The 19,603-nt window shown below is 40.3% G+C and overlaps 1 protein-coding gene across 1 annotated transcript in view; it reads right to left on the reverse strand.

Moving 5' to 3' along the window:
- NAALADL2 (N-acetylated alpha-linked acidic dipeptidase like 2) overlaps nt 1-18,344 on the reverse strand; it is a 309,883-nt gene extending 291,539 nt beyond the window's left edge. The window contains exon 1 of the mRNA XM_033069309.1: nt 18,035-18,344. Coding sequence (XP_032925200.1) covers nt 18,035-18,068 — 34 coding nt within the window. The 5' untranslated portion in view covers nt 18,069-18,344. The remainder of the gene's footprint in view (nt 1-18,034) is intronic.
- Nucleotides 18,345-19,603: the final 1,259 nt, after the last annotated feature.

Here is a 19,603-nt window from a genome sequence, read left to right on the forward strand (position 1 = left end):
TTTGCTGTAATATCCACATCACCTTTATTTAGAGCAATCAACTTTCTTTACACTACTGTATATGAGATGGTAGACATGAGATTGTTTAGTAAATTATCACACAACTTTAAATGACTGAACTTTACAAAGCACTTCATCAGAGAGGGAAAATCCTCCCTCTGTCTTGCAAAATAAACATGAAGTTGCAACATAAAAATTGGGAGAGGCATGAAAGGCACAGGAGCACCCTCACAGGGTAAATTATTTGTGTTCATAATAACATTCATCTAAATTTATCCAGCATGATTCCTTGATAACTTTTCTGTTCTTCATTACATGGATGTGACAAGAGGAGATGGATGCTGGGATTTGGAGACCACAGACTGACCCTCACCTGTTTTCTAGGGGAAAGGGGAGAAAAAGAAAAAGGGAAAGAAAAGAGGAGGCAGTAACAGCCTCTGGAACAGAAAGCAGAATTTTCCTCAATACTTTGAAGAACACAATCCTTAATTTCTCATCAGCTCTGTTACTGTAGAGAGCCTGTTCCAGCTTGCTATGAAGATTTTAAAACATCCCTGGTGTCCTTTAGCATTCCCCTCCAGCATCACCTCTGCAAGTGAATTTTGTTCTAATGCACTGGACAGAGCCTGGTAATCACAATTCAGCCAAAATCTGCCTCCTCTGCTCCCAGCATGGCAGAACCCAGAGCTCTGCAGGTCCCTTATCTGATAAAATATTGATGTTTCCACACCCAAAATTTATGGAGCACTTGGGAGTTTCTGTAAATATTGCAGAACTAGGAAAAGGACCTGCCAACAACAAAAGCAAACAATTTTTATTAATTTTACTGTCTTCATATAGGTACATATATTGTCAGATTGGGTCAGGAATCTTAAACTCTGATCAATGTCTTTCAAAAGTTTTCTACATAAGAAATAGTTTAGTGCCAAGTAGTAAAACAACTATTTAAAAGAATTTTTAGACAAAAAGTTATTACTGGGACTGTCAGGAGAATATATCTCTATTTTCAGAGTGATTGTGCATATTTCCCTTTGCTTTGAGAGAAAGAGGATCATTAACATTTAAATTGAAGTAAATTAGACTAATTTCTGCTCTGAAGGGCTGCAAAGCAGGAAACATGATCCAGCATGGAGCAAACCGGCAGATCAAGTCTGTTATCAGCACCTCTTGAATAAAACTCTGTGTAATGTTGTGTACCCAGCAAGCAACACTTTTCTCAAGAGAGGCACAGCCCATAGTGACCTTTGAACAGCCAAGCAGGTGTTAGAATAAAAACAGCCTTGAGATGCTAGGGCTGGTAGTAACTCCACATTTACAAGGTGTATGTCAGCACTGGCTGTGTTTTAGTAGTTCCCTGCATTGTTAAAAATAACACAGAGCAGTTCACTCCTTACAGTGCTTACAGAACCTGAAATAATCTTGAACCCAACACACACTCAAGAGGGAAAACTGGAGGAGGGTGGGAAAAGGGTTTTCATTTTCCAAAGTGCAGCAGCTGGGAGTCCGAGCAGGGACACATGGAGCAGGGCTGATGCATTGCTGATGTGACATCAGATCACTGACATCCCTGCTAGGATCCAGATGTGTCACCTGAGGCTCAGATTTAGAAAAAAATCCTCTCAGTGACACACCTGTCCTTCCCACAGACAGGTGCCACTCAGTGGAGCTCCAGCACTTTAATATATGATGTCACATCAGCTCTGAGCTCTAACTGCAGGCTGAGTCCCTATGGAATAATCTCTTCTGTGAGCACTTTCAGAAGTGCCTTGGGTAGGATTAGCTTCTGTCTCTGAACAGGAGAAAAGAACAAAAATATTTTGCCCGGGAAAGGGACTGTAAAATAGATTTGTTTGTTATTCTTGCGCTTAGAATCTTCCCATTTGCAATTTACACTTTTATTACTGTATCAAAACATGGAAGATAAAAGTTGAATGCCAGCTGCAGCCAGGTTCATAATGAATAACACTCAGAGCCCTAATGAGGGTTTAACACTCCCCTATTGCAGAGTACAACAATCATCTCTATAATCAGGTTATAAAGCTTCTCTGACAAAGTTCCCTCTCTCCTCCCTCCCTCCAACACAACAAACAGCCAGCATGGCTCAAAAGTTAGGAAGGAAAGGACACACCAACATTCCTACTAGACATTTAAAAAACATATTTCAAACTTCAAATAGTGCTCAGGATCTGCTAGCAAAAAATGGAAAAAATTGGAAGGCTAGGACTGCAATATGCTTTCGTATTTTTTACACCCTGATATTGCCAAGAGCAAGATTAAACTGCAAGAAATAATGACAAGGTAAGGCTTTGCCATTTGTGTGATATGTGCAACAATGAAAATAGTAAAGGAGTAATTTTTCATCCTATTGTCTATGACTTAGTTAAGAGGGTAAAACCACAGGGGTGAAAACACTCAAATTTCTTTCTTCATTGCTGGTTTGGCAGCCAAAGGGATGGAGGGAAGTGTCCAAGGCCAGGGCTTGGAGCAGCCTGGTATGGGGAGGAATGAAATGAGCTTTAAGGTCCCTTCCAACCCAAACCTGTCCATGTCTCTGTGCTCATTTGAATGATACAATCTCTCCTCCCCCAAGTATTACATTTTGGAAAATAAACCAGTCAAAGAAAGATTAGCAGCTCTTACTACTTTTTTTTCCTTGTAGTATTGAACTTGGAAATTTCAGGCTATTCTAAATATTTATAATTCACCATGTTTCACAGCTGTAAGAGCCCAAGTAGAGAGAAGTGTCATGTAATCACACAGAAACTTTAGTTATCACCAATTTTTCTTCTTTCTCTTTTCTCCAAATCAATTAAGCCTTTTGTTCTTTACTAGAAATGTATAAAGGATGGGAATCCTTACTCCAGGAAAAAAAAAAAAAAAAGTTGTTTCTTTTAGAATTTCAATTGTCTTTTCCAAGATTAATGACCAATTATTGCTTTAAATTTGGGGTTAATTACTGTATTGGATGAAGACTGAATCATCCCTCTAACTTTTGTGCAGTCTCTGGGCTTCTACCAAAAGAAATTAAATAATTGTAACATATTTTATTTTTTTTAATGCATGAACCATTATTAATCATGGAACTGTAGAATGATTTGGTTTGGAAGGGATGTTAGAGAGCATCGAGTTCCAATCCCCTGCCATGGGCAGGGACACCTTCCACTGGACCAGGTCTTTGGCAATGCAAGCACAGGAAGGAAGTTTAGAATACATCATTTCATTGCTGATCTTTTGTCTAACATTTCATACCCACAAACTACTATTTCTGTAAGTAAGAAGTCCTTACCAAAGGAAGAGTCCAACTCCCAGCTGGATTTTTTCAGAACTAGCTGCAAATCTCATTTTTGCAGTTAACCATGCAGAGCATTCCAACTCAACTCAGAACCCTCTGTCAGGGCAGTGACAAAACCAGGCATTTCTGTAAACACTTACTACCAAAATAAACTTATTTCTGCTGCTTACTGGTAGACAGCAGGACGAGGGCAGTACTCTAAGCCAGGTAGAAAACAGGGGGCTCCTGGATAAACACAATGCCCCATTACAGATCTGGGGTACTGCATCTTCTGCTTGAAAGTTTTGGGATGCCAGTCCTTGTGTTTCTGAGCAGGAATGACATCCCAATGGACTGAGCCCATCATTTCCAGGTATTTCCATACCCTGTGAGCACTCACACTGCTACCCTGGTGCTCCTGACAGATTCCTGGGGATCTATTAGCAGTTTATTCTCACTGATTAAATGCAAGGCAGCCAGACAGCAATGCAAATTAGTAAGCAGGAAGAAATCATTAGAAATTTGATTCATTATTGGAAAGAAGAAAATAATTTCAAATAGGACTAATAAAGTAGTTAAAAACACATTTTCACTATGTCTTAATTTCAGTTAATTATAAAAAGACCAAATGTCTAAGAATATTAAGTTTTGATTGAAGAAAGGGAAACTTTAATATCGGGTAAAGGCAACATCTGCAGGATGTTGAGCTTTTTTCCAAAATGACTGAACTTATTAAGAAAAAATCCATTCATATTCACATGGAAGTTAAAATCTGCCTTTAATGATTTAAGACTAAAAGCTAATGGGCACAAACCTTGGTATACAAAATGCAGTAATTATACAGTTATAATTATATAAAAAATGACTAATATGATAACGTTTGTGTTTAATAACATGATATGGATACACTGTCACAATGGGCTCAGTAAATCTACCATAGGCTATTCTAAATTATTTCTCTTTGGACTCCTTCTCCCTCACCACCCAACAGCTCTGCAGAGCCCCAGCACCACGGACTGCAGCTGAAAACATCAGTTACTCTTGCATGAAATTGAACTTTATGAAGAATAGGAAGTTACTGATGATCTCCAGATTCAGAAGCATAATAGAAATGCTTATCTTTATACTTGGCATAATTTTAACATTTATACACTAGTAATTTAAAATGGCTGCAATGCCTCATGGTTACGGGGTTTAACTGAACAACCCAGGAACATTTAAAATTCTGCTTTTTCAAATGGGCTATCTCAGCACTCTGCTCCCATGCTCCTCCATGGAATATAGGATTTTAATTTTCTCCTATTGCAGTAAGCAATCATGCCTCTATCAGTTCTCCATCTTCACAACAGATGTGCATATTCAAAGACCTAAACGTTCACTTCCCAAAACAAATACCAAAGTCAAACCAAGACAAAACAGAAAGGATGGCCAATTATAACTTTTAGCCCATACAGGCTGTAAAAAAACAGAAAATAAGAATAAATGGTTGCTATAAACAGCCTGTCAAACAGAAGCATTCCAGCAGGATAAACATGACCTTTTTTTAAATATATATAATCAACTGTAACTTGCTTTTTTTCAAATGAATGTTTCACTCCTAAATTTTGTATTTAATAATGTATTTCAGGATTGAAACAGTCACTTTTTTTTTAATTATTCTTTTTTTTGTTTCTTTGTCTCCCTGGAAAGCCAGATGTGGTTCAATGGGTGGACTGGAAACTCCCCATCCCAATACTGAATGAGAAATACAAACAAGATAAAGTCAATTAAATTAAATGCAGAAAATTTTACTGCAGTCTTTAAGAACAAGAATTCAAATGGACTATGATTGTCAGGACAAACTTGTTAAATAGATTTAGCAAAAATTTAGCAAAACCAAACACGTATGTTTGTGCTTATAATGCCTGTAATCTGTTGAAATGCATTACTGCAAGTCAGGAGAAGTTTTACAGTTTGGATTCAGTTCAAACCCTCATTCTCAAAGATTTGTGTTTGCTTATCAGCTAAGAATTTCCATAAAGGAAAACAAGATGACCATCACAAAATTTCAGTGTGCTATTTCACATCTGGTCAGAAATAATTTAAAGACACCAGCTGGGTTTCATCACCTCCACTTAGGGCCTGTCTGCACTCAGAGGCAGCGAGGATGGAATGCTTGAAAAAACAAAAAAAAACCCAAAAAACCCCAAAAATAAACACAAAAAAAGAAAAAAACCCCCCACAAACTTCACTTTTTAAAAGCCTAAGTTTTGAAGACAGATTTGATTTGGACTGAACCCAATTACTCAGACTTTACCAGAGTTGTGCTGCAAACTGAGGTTGCTGCATTTTTAAAACCCTGACAAATATCTATATACATGAGCCTGCTTCATCAGCAATTTTGTTTCTTTTCCTGGGATGCTGAACTCTGCTGAAAGAAGCCTCATTCCAAGACTTCAGCATATAGAAAACTCCAATTCACTTGCTCCCAAGGCAGTTTATTTACTAAAGACTGGTATAAAATTAAGCAATAAATTAAATCTGAGTACAAGTTCACAACTGGGTTTAAACAAACATCTGTTTCTGAGACAACAGAAAATAACTTTTTTTTTTTTTAAACATCTCTTTCAAAATATGAAGGAGATTTTTCTTTCCTGCATCTTTTAGCTTTGCTGTAATTGCTATAAAAGATGCAATCCAGTTCAAATGGCTGCAGCTGACACCAAACTCAGGGAAAAAAGAAAAAGAGCAATCCAAGTTTCTTAAACCCAACAGCTGACAAACAGACAAAAGCCAGGTTTTACTGGACCTTATCCTCCTTATCCTCATTCATTTGGAGCACAGCAGGAATCATCCACACTGCAGAACTGGGACACAGACCTTAAATCCAGCAAAATGTTTCCTTTTGGTCTGCATTAAAGACAGAGCAATAGAGAGAAATAAAGCTCCAATTTTACATAAATAAACTAGGGAGCACAATAGCCTGAGGCTACATATATCTAGACACTAAGACTCCTTTTGGTCTCAGAATCAGTTTGATTTTTCTCTTGCTGTTGGGTAGATCTAAGGGAAAAAAAAAAAACAAAACACCTCTTGCATCTTTGAAGACTTTATTCAGGAATGGTTTGTTGACCAAGGTGGATGCCTGGAGACACAATATGATTATTGCCTGTGGATGTAGCACTAACTTCCTAGGTTAGGAGTACAACCATGTACTGGAAAGGCAAAACACCCTAAGTTTTTTAAAGGTAAATTCAGTGATAAACTCAGTGTATAAACCATGGTGAACTTTAACCACTGCTTTTGTGAGTGCAGCCACACAACAAGAGCAGCAAGGTGCTATAGAACCCTCCCTTGCTGCTCTGCTCATTTGTCTCTGTCCCCATCTCTGGGAGGGGCCCAGGGTGGGCAGTGGGTGTGTTCTGGGTGCTCCTGGTTTATGGAACAGGCAAAGCCAGGTCACTGCAGTGCCTGGGCATGCACACACTGCCAGCCGCCTCCAGGAGCCAGGGGCTCAGGTCACAGATCACCCAACTCCTGTGCCTGCCCCACCATGCAGTGCTGGGACAGGATTTCCAGATGTGCAGCCTCTGATCTCTGAGCTGTCATCTCAGCTCAGGAGTGCAGTGGGGAGGGACTCCCTGGTTTAGGGACACCTGGGTCCCTGAAGGATGTGAAGAGCCACCTTCAGCAGAGCCAATGTCAGCTCCTGCTGCTTGCTGACCCCAAGACGTCCATGGCAACACTGGAGCATGCAGCTTACCTTAAAAATGCAAAATGCAATGATATCAGAATAAGCAATGCACTGCATTTCCAGGCCAAATTTCAGCTTTCACACTTAAGAAAGATTGTATTTGGGATAATATTTGATTAAAGAAAATTTAAGGGGCTAGATTTTTTTTTTCCTCCAAGATATTTCAAATCTTACAATACTTAGCATTTCTATGAGTCAAACAAATATCAAATCATTATGCTAGATAAATTTCCATCCTCATTAAAAAAATTAAAACAAACCTACCTACAAAACCCTCCCAAAATAATCCCTGATAATACTCAAGAATTCATGTACAAAGCAAACAGATACTTGCATTATAAAAGGAGTTGGAAATGCCATAAAGCAGAATAAGAAACAACACTGAAGTGATATACAGGGAACCTTTCACTTCTGAATCACCTCTGGAGTGTGCTTAGAGCTACTTAGACTGACACTGAACTTTAAAGCACAAGATAAAAATAAGTGTTCACTCACTGCTGTGCACTGGGCACTGAAGGAACTAATCCCTCCCTCCCCCAGAAACCTGCCCTGCATCTCCCACATGGCACAGGATGGAGGGAACACACATAATTACATCCAGACTCACATTCCAACCTGCTTTATAACCCTATTATTAGCACAATGCCTGCAGCATTTTGGGTGTATGGCCAACTGGGTGTTGGAAAAGTCTGTCTTGAAACAAGGAACACCCTGGGGAAGGTGGAAACCTCCTCCCTGATTTGAGGCTTCCATCAGTGCAAAGGCAAGGGGCTGGTGCCGCCACGTTTCCTAACTGACCACAACTGCAGCACAAATGTTTTCTGGGCAAATTATCACATTTGTTTTGCCCCTCATTCTCTCCCAACCTTTCACTTCCCATCCTTCACAGAGTTTTACACATCCTCTTGGTTTTTAGCTCAGCTTGTTCAAACCCCACAATTTAGAAAAACTTCCTTTTGCACAGAAGACCTTGGTTTGGTTTTTTTTTTTCCATTTCATTTTAACATTCTCCTGTACTGTAAGAAATGAGCCAATTAAACCCACAAAGGCACTTGTCAGTAGTCCTTGTGATATTGATATCGTATTTACCTTCCTAAGATAAAGGCACTTGAGAAGTATTGACAGAGTTTAACCCTGCTCCTGATGCTGATTTCAAATGAGACAAGGGTAAAAAGTGAAGCAAGTGATTTGCACAGAGCATGACAAGGGGCAACACAAGCCCACAGAGGAAATCTGTTGTTGAACCAAAAATTGAGAGAAGTCCTTCTTTCTTAGCTCATCTGTGGCTTTGAGTCTCCAGAGTACAAGACAGCACCCAGCTTTAAGGTACAAGCTGCCCCTTTACCTCCTCCCTGCCAAAAAGGGCCTCTCCCTGCATGTAAACATCCCAAAATTCAGTGGCAGACATTTATTGTCAGAGCAGACACCATGCTATAGCCAGCACAAATTCCCTCCAAAGCAGAAGTCAATTAATTGCATGTCTTACAATTTATTAAAAAGAAACAAACACCCTCCCCCCAAAGTTTAATTGCTTTTTAATATAAAATCTTTACACTTTTTGCAGATGATTAGGTTATTTCACAGTTTATTATAGAACATTTTCTGTTATCATTAAGTGAAAGTTAATAGTTTCTGGTGTGGTGGCTGGAGTGTAGTAACTGCAGTGACACACCAACATGAATTTTAAGTTGCTGCGTACGGCAGCAGTACAAATCTGACCTGCCAGCCAGAAACAATAGACAGAAAAATCCAAGTATATAAAAATTAGAGCTTACATTTTTCAAGGTATTGAGCTTCCCTTTGTCACCAAAATAAATGGTAGAACACATAAATGTACTCCAGAACTTTCCTGGAGTACAAGGCCTAAATTAAATGGTTAAAGGGTAACTGCAGGTCTGGGTTCAGAAGCTGCTGGAAGCTTTTAGAGGGAACTGGGCATTTTTCAATGATTCCTTTTCCCTGTGAAAACTGCACACATTTCAGACATTTCACTCTTTAGGAAATGAAAGCAGACAAAAAAGTATTATTCAGGTTCTGCTAGGGCTCTTCAGAGAACACAAAACTGGGGAGGGTGCAGTGTTTTACATTTTGCTGAGAGGGCTCTGCACTCAGATGGAGATGGCACCTTGGTCCTGCTCTGTAAAGTGAACGTGGATGCAAGCTTTAATTCAGACATTCAGCCATACATGAAAACATTTACAATAATTTCACGATCACAAGCCGCACTGACTATAAGCCGCAGGTCCGGGTGTCGGCAACATTTTGTTCTTTGTCCATTTATAAACCACACCGGATTATTAGCCGCACTTTCATTCGCAGCGAGGATCCGCGTGCAACTTTCACAGAGTTGCCAATTAGTAACAGAATCGCGGGGTTTACTGGCTCGGGGCCAGGCGGAGCTGGCTGGGGCATGCATGCCGCCGCTCAGCGCCGCTCCTCCGGGGCGGCGGGCTCGTATTTCTGGGTTGGCAAATTTCTGAACTTTGTTCATATATTGGCCGCATCTGATTATAAGCCGCGCCTCCGGGTTGGGACAAAATTTTAGTCAAAATGGTGTGGTTTATATTGGTGAAATTACTGTAAGTCAGAACTCCGCAGAAATCCTTCAGAAAGCGCATGATTGCTCCATGTCCTTGAAGCAGCCACAGCTGTCTGCCCCACTGAGGTCCATCCCAAAATCACTGGACACTCACACAACACATTTTGTCTCTGTGTGCTCTTAATAGGCTTCCGTTTACCTGCTGGAGTGCAACCTGTCAGCTTGGCCACCTCAAATGCCCGCAAGCCTCGCTGGTGTTTCTCTGTGTCCCTTTTGTTCAACGCCAGGCTGAGTAAAGTCAGCCAGGAGGGTTCCAGCATCGATACTGCCACTGGCGCATACTCTTAGAGGGAGCAATTTCCTGCCCAAAAATTGGCAACAGCCACCACAAGGTGCCCCTACTTTGTCCTACTTTGCTGAGTTTACTTCTGCAATAAAAGGTCACAGTCACATGCACAAAGTTTGAGAAACTTCAGGTGCCATGGATGGTAACACGTGGCTCATCACAGGGTGAAAAAAAGAGGATGAGAATTTAAGTAAAATTACCAAGCAGGAAGGGACAGAGGTGCTTCCATCCCTTGCTGTAATTGGGAGAAAAGTACAATATTTCTCAAGGGTGTTCTTGGGAGTCCCCTTTACAAAGCTCCTTCTAAGCCCATGGTATAGCTTTACAAACATCCTTCCTTTTATTCCTTTTAATACCAATGCATCAACACAGTGCTTGGCACTAGGACTGGGCTCCCTGTGTCTCTGCACTGAGCCAGCAGCACTCGTTTGTCTCAGCATCACACAAATTCCCTCCTTGCTTCAGACATCTGGAGGGAAAACACAAAGTGTTTTGGTCCCCAGGCACCTGCTCAGCACTCAGAGAGCCTCTGTTGTTTTTGCAATCGTGGTGAGCTGCCCTTGATTGTCCTTCCAAGGGCCACTTCTTGGAGCTCTCACACTCATTTTCCCCTTTGTAGCTCCAATTCTCCTGGACAAGGAAGACTTTCTCTCCTCTGCCTCAAAGCAGTGTCTCCTCAAAGACAATTTGGATATGGGAAAAGGAGGGAGTTTTATGTTACCCTGCCTACCAGGGCACTTGAGTTCTACTGGAGCACAGCCTGCATTTCCACTCACCTAAAACAACTATTTTTGGGGATCACCTACAATCGAAACTCATGAATCACAGGCAGACCAACCACCAAACAACACACTTGGCTCTAGGCCTTATGTGGATTAGAAAGGTGGTCTGCATTTCTAGTTCTGCTCCCAGCACATCCTGCTCCGAAATTCCAACTTCTTAAAAAGCTTTTCCTTCTCTGCAACATCTGAGTAAGAGCTCACTGTGCCACAGAGCCACTGATTTCAGAGCAGATCAGAATTTCTAGGTTACTATTTTAAGCTGAACTTAATATTTTTATACTAACAATCATCATCTAAGAGCCCTGGTTTAAGAAAAAAATGCAGAAATAAAGTTCCCGCCTTTGTCTCATCTGGCTCTTGAAATTATAATTCTTCCACAACAGAGAAGCTAATTGAATTCCAATTTTAAATGTACCTCTAAGAGAAGAAACACACTGTACACATTACAGCATCCCATGGTGAGAAAGAGTCTTTGATAGAATTAGAATTTGCTTTCTTGCATCTCAAATGCAAATTTCTCTGGAGATAGCTAAAAAAATCTGGTAAGAAACAAAAAACTCTTCAGCAATAAAATATTTTTAGTACATAAACAAACCAAAATATTCTCATTTGCATATGGTGCATCTTCATCTCATGTGACATTTTTTATTTTTATCCTGGATGACAATGCTACTGACAAACTAAATAACCAGAAAAAGCAGGCGACATTTCTGGTGCCAGATGCTGAAGATCAATAGCTATTTCCCAGAGTTTATGGCATAATTAAAATTTGTAACAGGAATAATTTTCTCTTCAACCCCTCAGGCTAAGTCTAGAATTATTGACTAAGTCTAAGTTATGTAGTGTAGCATTTGTTATTACGTTTATGGATAATATAAAGGATTTTATGCTTTTTTCATGTAATCTGGTAAGTATAGAAACAGTAACTAGGAAAGAATTCTCTATATCAGGAAAGCAGGAGTTATAAACATTTTGTTGTTCAGGTATGCAGAAGACAGGGTTTGTGTAATTATCTGCTAGTTAAGCTGTGCTCCTGTTCACAGGAGGTGGCCCCAATGCCTGTGAAAGACCAGAGGAGAGAATTTCCAGTCCCTCAGAGCTCACAGTGCCTTGGTCCATGGAGGGGGTGCCAGGTCCCACAGTCACTGGTGCTGCCAGGAGCAATATATGATAATTTAAATTAAATTTACTGTATGGGAATGGCTGCATATTTATAACCCAGAAAGTCTGCCTATGCTTTCCTCTACCCAAGGCATACAGACAGCAAAGAAGAGAGCAGAGTTATCAAGGACAAATACACATCACTCCCATAAGGAGGGAGAACCAACAGTCCTTCTGCACAACCATCCCATGGCTTGGGTTTGCTGTAACTTCAGACTATCAGGTCAAACAGACTCGGTTCATAAGTGAAAAGATAGATATTTGTTTGCTGTCAGCCCTAAAAACTCATCCCTGGGCAGTAGAAGAGTAACTGGATTATTTCTTGCTCGTGTCTCCATCAAGGCTAATAACAACACAAACCAAATTAAACCCTCTTGATACCAGTGCAACCCCATTACTTTCACTGCATTTTCACAAATAAAGCAAAACTAGAAAGTTGGTAAACGTTTCTGCTGATGAGGCACAAGAACAAATACAGTCTGACTCAGTCTCTCTTTGCAAGGTTAGCAGGAATAAAATGTGGTAAACTTAATTGTGTTATGAAGGCACAGCAAATCTGAGCTTACAGACAGCAGAAATGCCACCTTTAAAAGCACTGTTTGAAGAAAAAGATGAATATATATACAAATTGACAAAGCCAGCTATTATGCTGGATTCACAGTAACTGTTTCTACAGGGATGGATTTCGTTAACTTTAGCTGATGCTTTTTATTCTCCTGAATGCTAAGAAGAGCTTCAGGACATGACCAAAATATAACCAGAAACATGAAACTGGAGAAAGGCAGAAGCAGCTGCAGCAGCACTCCAAGAGAGCTGACCCTTGGTACCAGGCAGCCCAAAGGTTCTCGTGGCTCTCCACCAGCTGCAACGTCAGAGTGGACTCTAAAAATCCCAGAATTTTAAAACTTGAGTGAAAAGCTCCAACATTACACAGAACATGCACATTTTTCTCAACAGGGAAGAAGATGACAAGTTTCTTTGAAGTCCATTGTTGGTTTGCAATGATTTCTAGCTATATCCTGATGTACCTGGAGTCAATCTTCCTTGCTTCTCTGATTGCTGACTAAAGGCAAAATGAACAGTTTTGCAGTTATTAGTCTCAATTCTATATATCCCATATCCAGGAGACTAATTAGGAGACCAGGCCTTGAGGAGGTCAGGGGGGGAACAGAAACAAACAAACAAACCCCCCAACATAAACCCAAACACTCAGGGGGGAAAAAATTCTTAAGACCTGGATCAGAATGACATTGCAAAAAAACCCCAACCTCACTTGTCTTTAAAAAACACATTTCAAGAACTCACTGCAAGACACAACAGCATTCAGGACACTGTCTCACTGAGGTGGTGATGTTTTTTCAAGAAAGGGAAAAAGAAAAATAAAATAAAACCTCTCATCATCACCACCTTCTCCACTAGGACTATGCAATGAAATCTCTGTATAGAGATGGAAAGATTTCCAGCCACTTCCAGAAAACTTCCAGTACTTGAAGGAGGAGGAAAAAAGAGAGCTTGTCAGGACCTGCTGTGAGTGCAGAGCACTCTTTAGTTTATGAACTAGTTCATATCTGCATAAGAAGTTTACATAAAACCAGATTTCCTCTGCCTGAACTGCTCAGACCACATTGATATTCCCTCCGCACCAACCTCCGCTCTTTGCTTTTCTCCAGTAAGTGACTGACTTGAGAAAAAGAGGTGCAGGAGCAGCCAAAATAAACATAACCCTTACCACACACACTGAACAATGATGTATTGGGGGGAAAAAAAACCAACTTCCCTTGGATCACTTCCCTAGAGTGGTAAACACTGACTCTGACAGACCCTACTGCTGACAAGGGCTCATTCCTACATTTGGTAGAATTTCAAATTTTAAAGCAGCTTTATGAGGAAAAGTTTTCAAACCCTTTGCAAACATCAACCTTTTGCTGTACATCTACTATGTTTTCAATTTCAGTGCAGCAAGATGTTGCTATCTTCTTTCATTTTCAGACACACATATTAGGATGCAATCATCTGCAACATACGTTTAAGAACTGGAAAACAGCACAACAACAATAATACCAAGCAGATTGGGAGCTGAAAGTCTTGGGCTTGCTATCCAGTTCTGTGGTCAATTCTCACCATTGCACACAGATTCCCTCTTATCATGCTTCAATTTATGCAGTTTTCTCAGATTTAATATGCTTTTATTAGTGATAATATTCGTGTAGAACTGAAATCTCAACTCCTGGTTTGTGAGCACAGATAAACTGGGAAATGAAAGCTAAAAAAGCCCAGGTATTCCTGTGATAAAAGAGTTAAAAGCACCCTGAAAATGCTCGAATGACTTCAGCTGAAGTAAAAAGAGTGCTCTGTGCTGTTCCAGCTGCTGATGGCTCTGCGGGACTATTTAAATCTTGTATTTTTCACAGCACCAGGATAGTGATCAGAACATACTTCTCCAGCTCTCTAGATTCACCACTTTGAAATGAAAGTCAAAAATCTACAGGAGGCAGCAATAAAACGAATTATTTTAAATTACCCATTGTTACTGTACCTGGTTGGGGAATAGAGCCAAGCTGTGCTAGAAATGCTGTCACAGGAAACCCTTGCTATTATCATTCAAAAGGAGCCAAAAAGGGACCCAGTGATGTTCTGTGAGTAACTGTCCAGAGAGCAAACCTCGATTTGCAGGGCTGAGGTCATCCAGCACCAAGGGGAGAGGAAGCACTTTCACAATGAACCTTCAAAAATGCCACTTTTTGTTAGAGAAACTCTCACTTAATAACTGCAGCTGATTACAGCATTCATTAGTGTTTATTCAGAGTCCTGCTCAAAAACACAAATCTGAAAGAAAACTGTTCATGTAGCCTAGCAAGCTGGGTACACCTGGTGACCAAGAAGCAAGAAAGACATTTGAAACTGAAATTTGCTTTCTGGGACACTCCCTTCTCAATTCCCAGTGCTCCATGCAAGCACACCAGGATCTTTATGTAGTCTCTTGATATTTTCCTATCACCTTTCTCAGCAAAAAAACAGTAGCTCCTTCTTTTAGACCTGGTCTGTAAATATTTCATGAGACTACATATATATTGATCTAAAAATCAACATCAGAACACAAGAACAAACCCTAAGGAACACACACTCGGAGCTGATCCAAAACCCAGATTAATTACAGAGGGAACCTGAACTTGCTGGGAACTGCTTTTAGAAATAATGCAGTTGTTTAATAATATGTTTATATTAAATGTATATGTATATGTATATGTATATGTATATGTATATGTATATAATGAAACCAGTTATTAAAATGTTTAAGTTATGTTAGTAAACAGCACATAAGGGAGCCCTGAAAAGAACCCAATTTTTTCAGGATTTTTTATTAATAATGCTTATATTATTCCTCTCATTCTTGCTCACTTTCTTGTACCTCTCAAGAACCAAAAGAACAAGCTGCTTTAACTTGAACTTCTCAATTCAGCTCCCTCCTCTGTGGGCCAGAGGCAAGCACGGATTACACACACTCAGCAAGCCAGCAAAGCTGCTACCATCATCTAGCAACACAATACAGTGTAAAATCAATTACAGCTCATGTACAGTGTCATCAAATTAAAATGTGCAGTAATTGCATCTTGTGGGGTTTATACTGTCACATTCTCCAGCAAGCAGCACTTAATTCCTGGGAAGACTGAAAACAACAACTCGCGTGAAGGGAACGGACCTTGACTCTAAAAGCAAAAAACCCAGCAACGACAAAACAGCAAAAAAAACCTAAACCAGCACAAAAGTGCAAGGCACTCTGGGTGAGTTTCAGCGTTTCTGAAGGGCTCTCAGTGGTGCCTGAACCAATCTCTGGCTGGCAGTCCCAGCCCCATTGTTCAGAGCTTTGCTCTTTTCACTTGTCACACCCCGGCCGCGGGAACGGGCTCTGAACCATTTCCAGCAGCAGCAAAACAACCACGGAATGGAACCAAGAGTTAATTTATTCTCCAGGCTTACTGCACTTGGTGCAAAAACAGAAATGCTGTGACGGCAGAGTGACCTTATATTTACTGACTGACCAGATGGTGAGAATTACTGACTTATGTAAGCCCCAAGCCTCCTTCCCCATCTGACGGCTGCTGGGGAAATCAAATAAAGTCTTTAGGGCTCCAACCTAATCATCACAACACCATTATTAGAAAATGCTGCAGGGAAAGAAAGGCAAGGAGGGAAACCCTGGATCTTCAAAACCTTTTTTTTTTTTTTCCACAGCAGAAGTGGAGCCAGCAAGGTTTGTGCACCTGCTGCCCAGGCTGTACCTCTTTTGCTAATGAATAAGTGAAGCCAGCCTCCAGGGCTGTCAATCTGGCACCTTTAGTAATTCACACAAGCCTCAAAGTTCTCTAAAAATAAATAACATGAAAAGGAACCCAAGTAGTCTCACTAGCAGTGGTTTTGACAGGTATCTTGAGTAATGTTAATCTTTGCACCTTTCTTTCCTTAAAAACTACTAGTTGAATCACCAATTATTTGGAGCAGTTTCTAAAAACAAGCACACGTGGAAATTAAGGGTGATGGCAACTGAGAAAAAAAACTGGGGCTGTGCATGTGTTTGCACGTCTGCACACACAATTTATTTTTTTTTTTATCAGCCGTAATTCCTGTCCCATTTCCATTAAAGCAAATCAAGGGGAATTCCATTTGACTAAGCTCACTTAGGCTAATGGAGAAAAGGCATGAACAAAACCAGAATCACAGTCACAGTTCCCAAAGGACCTGGATAAAATACAATGTGCTTGAAAACATTTTCCATCAGTTTTATTTGTAGATTATATTGGCAGAAGTGAAACAGCTCCTCACATACAGAACAAAAAATGAGATTGGAATTAGGCTGGACAACCTTCTGAGCAGCAAACGACAAGTCAGGTCCTGAATGAAGAAAGAGGAAAAGAAACAATACCAATTCTTTCATTACCATGCCTGAAATGGCATTAAGACCTGCACAGTATTGAATATTCCTAGTGCTTTATTCAATATTTAAATCTGGATCAAAATCTAATTTGCCGCCATATGTTTTCTACACAATTATTAACATAAAAGGGGAAAAAAATTTAAAAGGCAGTGGAATAAAAGTTCTCTGTGAACTAAATCTGCTCCAGCATTAATGGAGTTATTCCCTTATAAATATGGAAATCTGAGATACACATTTGAACCCCTGGATTACATGTGTGCATGCATACAAAGAATAACTTCAAGGGAAAAATAATAACACATCTTGTCACTGACTAGAAAGTTACCACTCCAGCTCTCAGAAAAGCTTTTGCAAATTTTACAATGGTTTAAGGATTCTTGCAAAACACAAAATAGATACAAAGCTATATCCCTTGTTTGTAAAGCATGAGAAAGAGGCCAGGAAGAAACTGGTAAAGTCAAGCAAAAGAAAAGCATGGGTTGAATGTCAGGGGAAAAAATCCAGTGAATGCTAAGCAGATAAAATAATGGAATAATTCCCCAGGAAGATAATATTTTCTGGGATGTTAAAACAGCCTGTTGAAAGCAAAAAGGACTACTGGGAAAACATTCTTTCTCAAAGCGAAAATTTGACATTAATGTTGCAAAAGAAGGACTAAGCAAGATTTATGAAGTGTTGTGTTCAGGATTCTACTGAAAATTTAAAATACCTAGGACAGAATACTCTGTTCTTACAGTTAGTCACACAAGTGCCCACAAGGGCTATTTTACATGCATGTGTTGGTGTAACCTCAGCACAACCCACAAAAGAAAAAAAAAAACCATAAAGGCAACAAGCTGAAATAAGCCACGAATGCTAAACAGAAACAATATCTTTCATCTCCCTGCATCTGCATTGCCCTGCTCACATGCAACAGGCAGGAAATTCGTGCAAAATACTTGTGCACAGCACTTCCTACCCAAAAAACATTTGCAGAAGGTTTAACAAAGCTACAGAACAGCAACCCAACATGCACAGATCGCCTTAAATATAAAACAACCTGTATTGACAGCACAGTGCCAAATGCTCACACGATCTTATCAGACCTTTCCTCGCCCTCCTAAATGCAAGCAGTGGTGTTTAATTTAATAATGCACTGCAGAGGAGAGTGATGTGCATTTGCTCCTTCCCCCAAGACACACGCTGGACACGCTGGCACAGCCAGCAGAACACGCTCCCACACGCAGGGCAGGGATGCCCCAGAGCTCCTGAGAGCACAGGTGTGCTTACCTGGCTGGGCTGCACTGGGCTCATTCTCTCCCATTGCCACAATGATGAATTCCCCCGAGAGGAGCCGAGGGGACGCGGTTGCTGTGCAAGTCCTGACCTCCTGACTTGGCTGGCGCAGTAACCCTATACCTGACTTTCTTCTGGGAATAATCAGGATCCTGAGCTACCTGGGCCTGCCTGACCTGTTTCTCTATAAACTGACATCACATCCTTTGATCTGTTCTGATTAACATGTGCTTCAGGCAAGGCTGCTTTGTGTGCTCTGGGCTCTGCTGCTCCTTCGCTCCGCACCCTCTCCTTTCACTTTCACACAGGCAGCGAGGTGAAGCCAATCTCTGGCTCCTGGCAGGTGCTTGGGACAAAATGCCAAAGGCCACACAAAGTCTGCAACTGCTTTTAAAGAACCTCAGAATTTGCATTTTGCAGGGAACCTAGATGTGAACTATCAAGCCAGTGTCTGGGCTCTGCACTGAAGAAAACAATGCTGCCCATGCAGAGCCCCTTGGCAAAATCTCTGCAAAGAACCTCAAACCCAACCCACCCTTCCCCTGCCTTTCCCAACATTATCCCCAAGGAAAAATGCTTTCTTTCAACACTGCAATTTCAATATTGTTTTGACTGTTTAACAGAAAGGGCTTCTAAACAAAACAAAAGGTTGTTTTGCTTGTCTTATCCTCCCTCTCCAGCACAAGGAGATAATCTTATCCAGCCACACTCCCAGCTGAGTTCCAAGAAAATATTTGCTCTTTTCTGCCACGTAAATCAAATAACAGGTGTCTGATACATTTGTAATCAATTTGCTGAAAAAGTACACCTGTCTCTCTGCCTTCAAAGTTAGTCTTATTTCAACATTTGCATTTGCAATGCCAACAACAAAAACCAAAGAGAAGACACAGCGTTATTGTAAAGGAACAAACAATTGCAACTTAAAAGAGGTAATTAGCTCTCCCCATGTTAATATCCGTCTGGGATATAGTCAAAATGGTCTAATCAATAGTGTTAGAAAATTTTTGCCATCCAGAAGCAATGAAGTGTTTTTCAAAACTAAAATGTATTGTTTGTTCTTCCCTTTTTAGTTTTTTTTTAGTAAGTACTGAAACAGAAGCACTGAGGGTAAAAAACTGTAAGATGAGTTTTTCAAGATAAAGCAGGCTGGGTGAAGAATACTTCTCAAGTAAAATTTCTGAAACAAACTATGCTAATTCAAACAAAAATCTCATTTAGGAGTAAGAACATCCCTGCCTTAGGCAGTAACACCCCTCAAAGTAAGCCCAAGCAAAAGCTGTTTATGTCCTGAGTTTTGCTCTAGAAGGTAAATCAGACATCCCCCAAACCTCAGCCATCAGAACAGTGAATTCCCAAAGTTCTCACTTGGTTCACAGAAATGAAAGAGTTTACAAGAAAATGCTCATGCCATATTCTTGCCTGATTATTACATTAGTTGGGTTAAATCAACCATTCCACAGTCAGAAAAGGCTTTTTACCAAGAAAGCAAAGAGAGAAGAAAAATGGATTTAGGTTTGAAATTATTTATTATTCTATTTCTGTTAGCTTAGCTGAGCTATTGCT

The sequence above is a fragment of the Catharus ustulatus genome, chromosome 10 (genome assembly GCF_009819885.2).
Source record: "Catharus ustulatus isolate bCatUst1 chromosome 10, bCatUst1.pri.v2, whole genome shotgun sequence".
NCBI classification, from domain to species: Eukaryota; Metazoa; Chordata; class Aves; order Passeriformes; family Turdidae; genus Catharus; species Catharus ustulatus.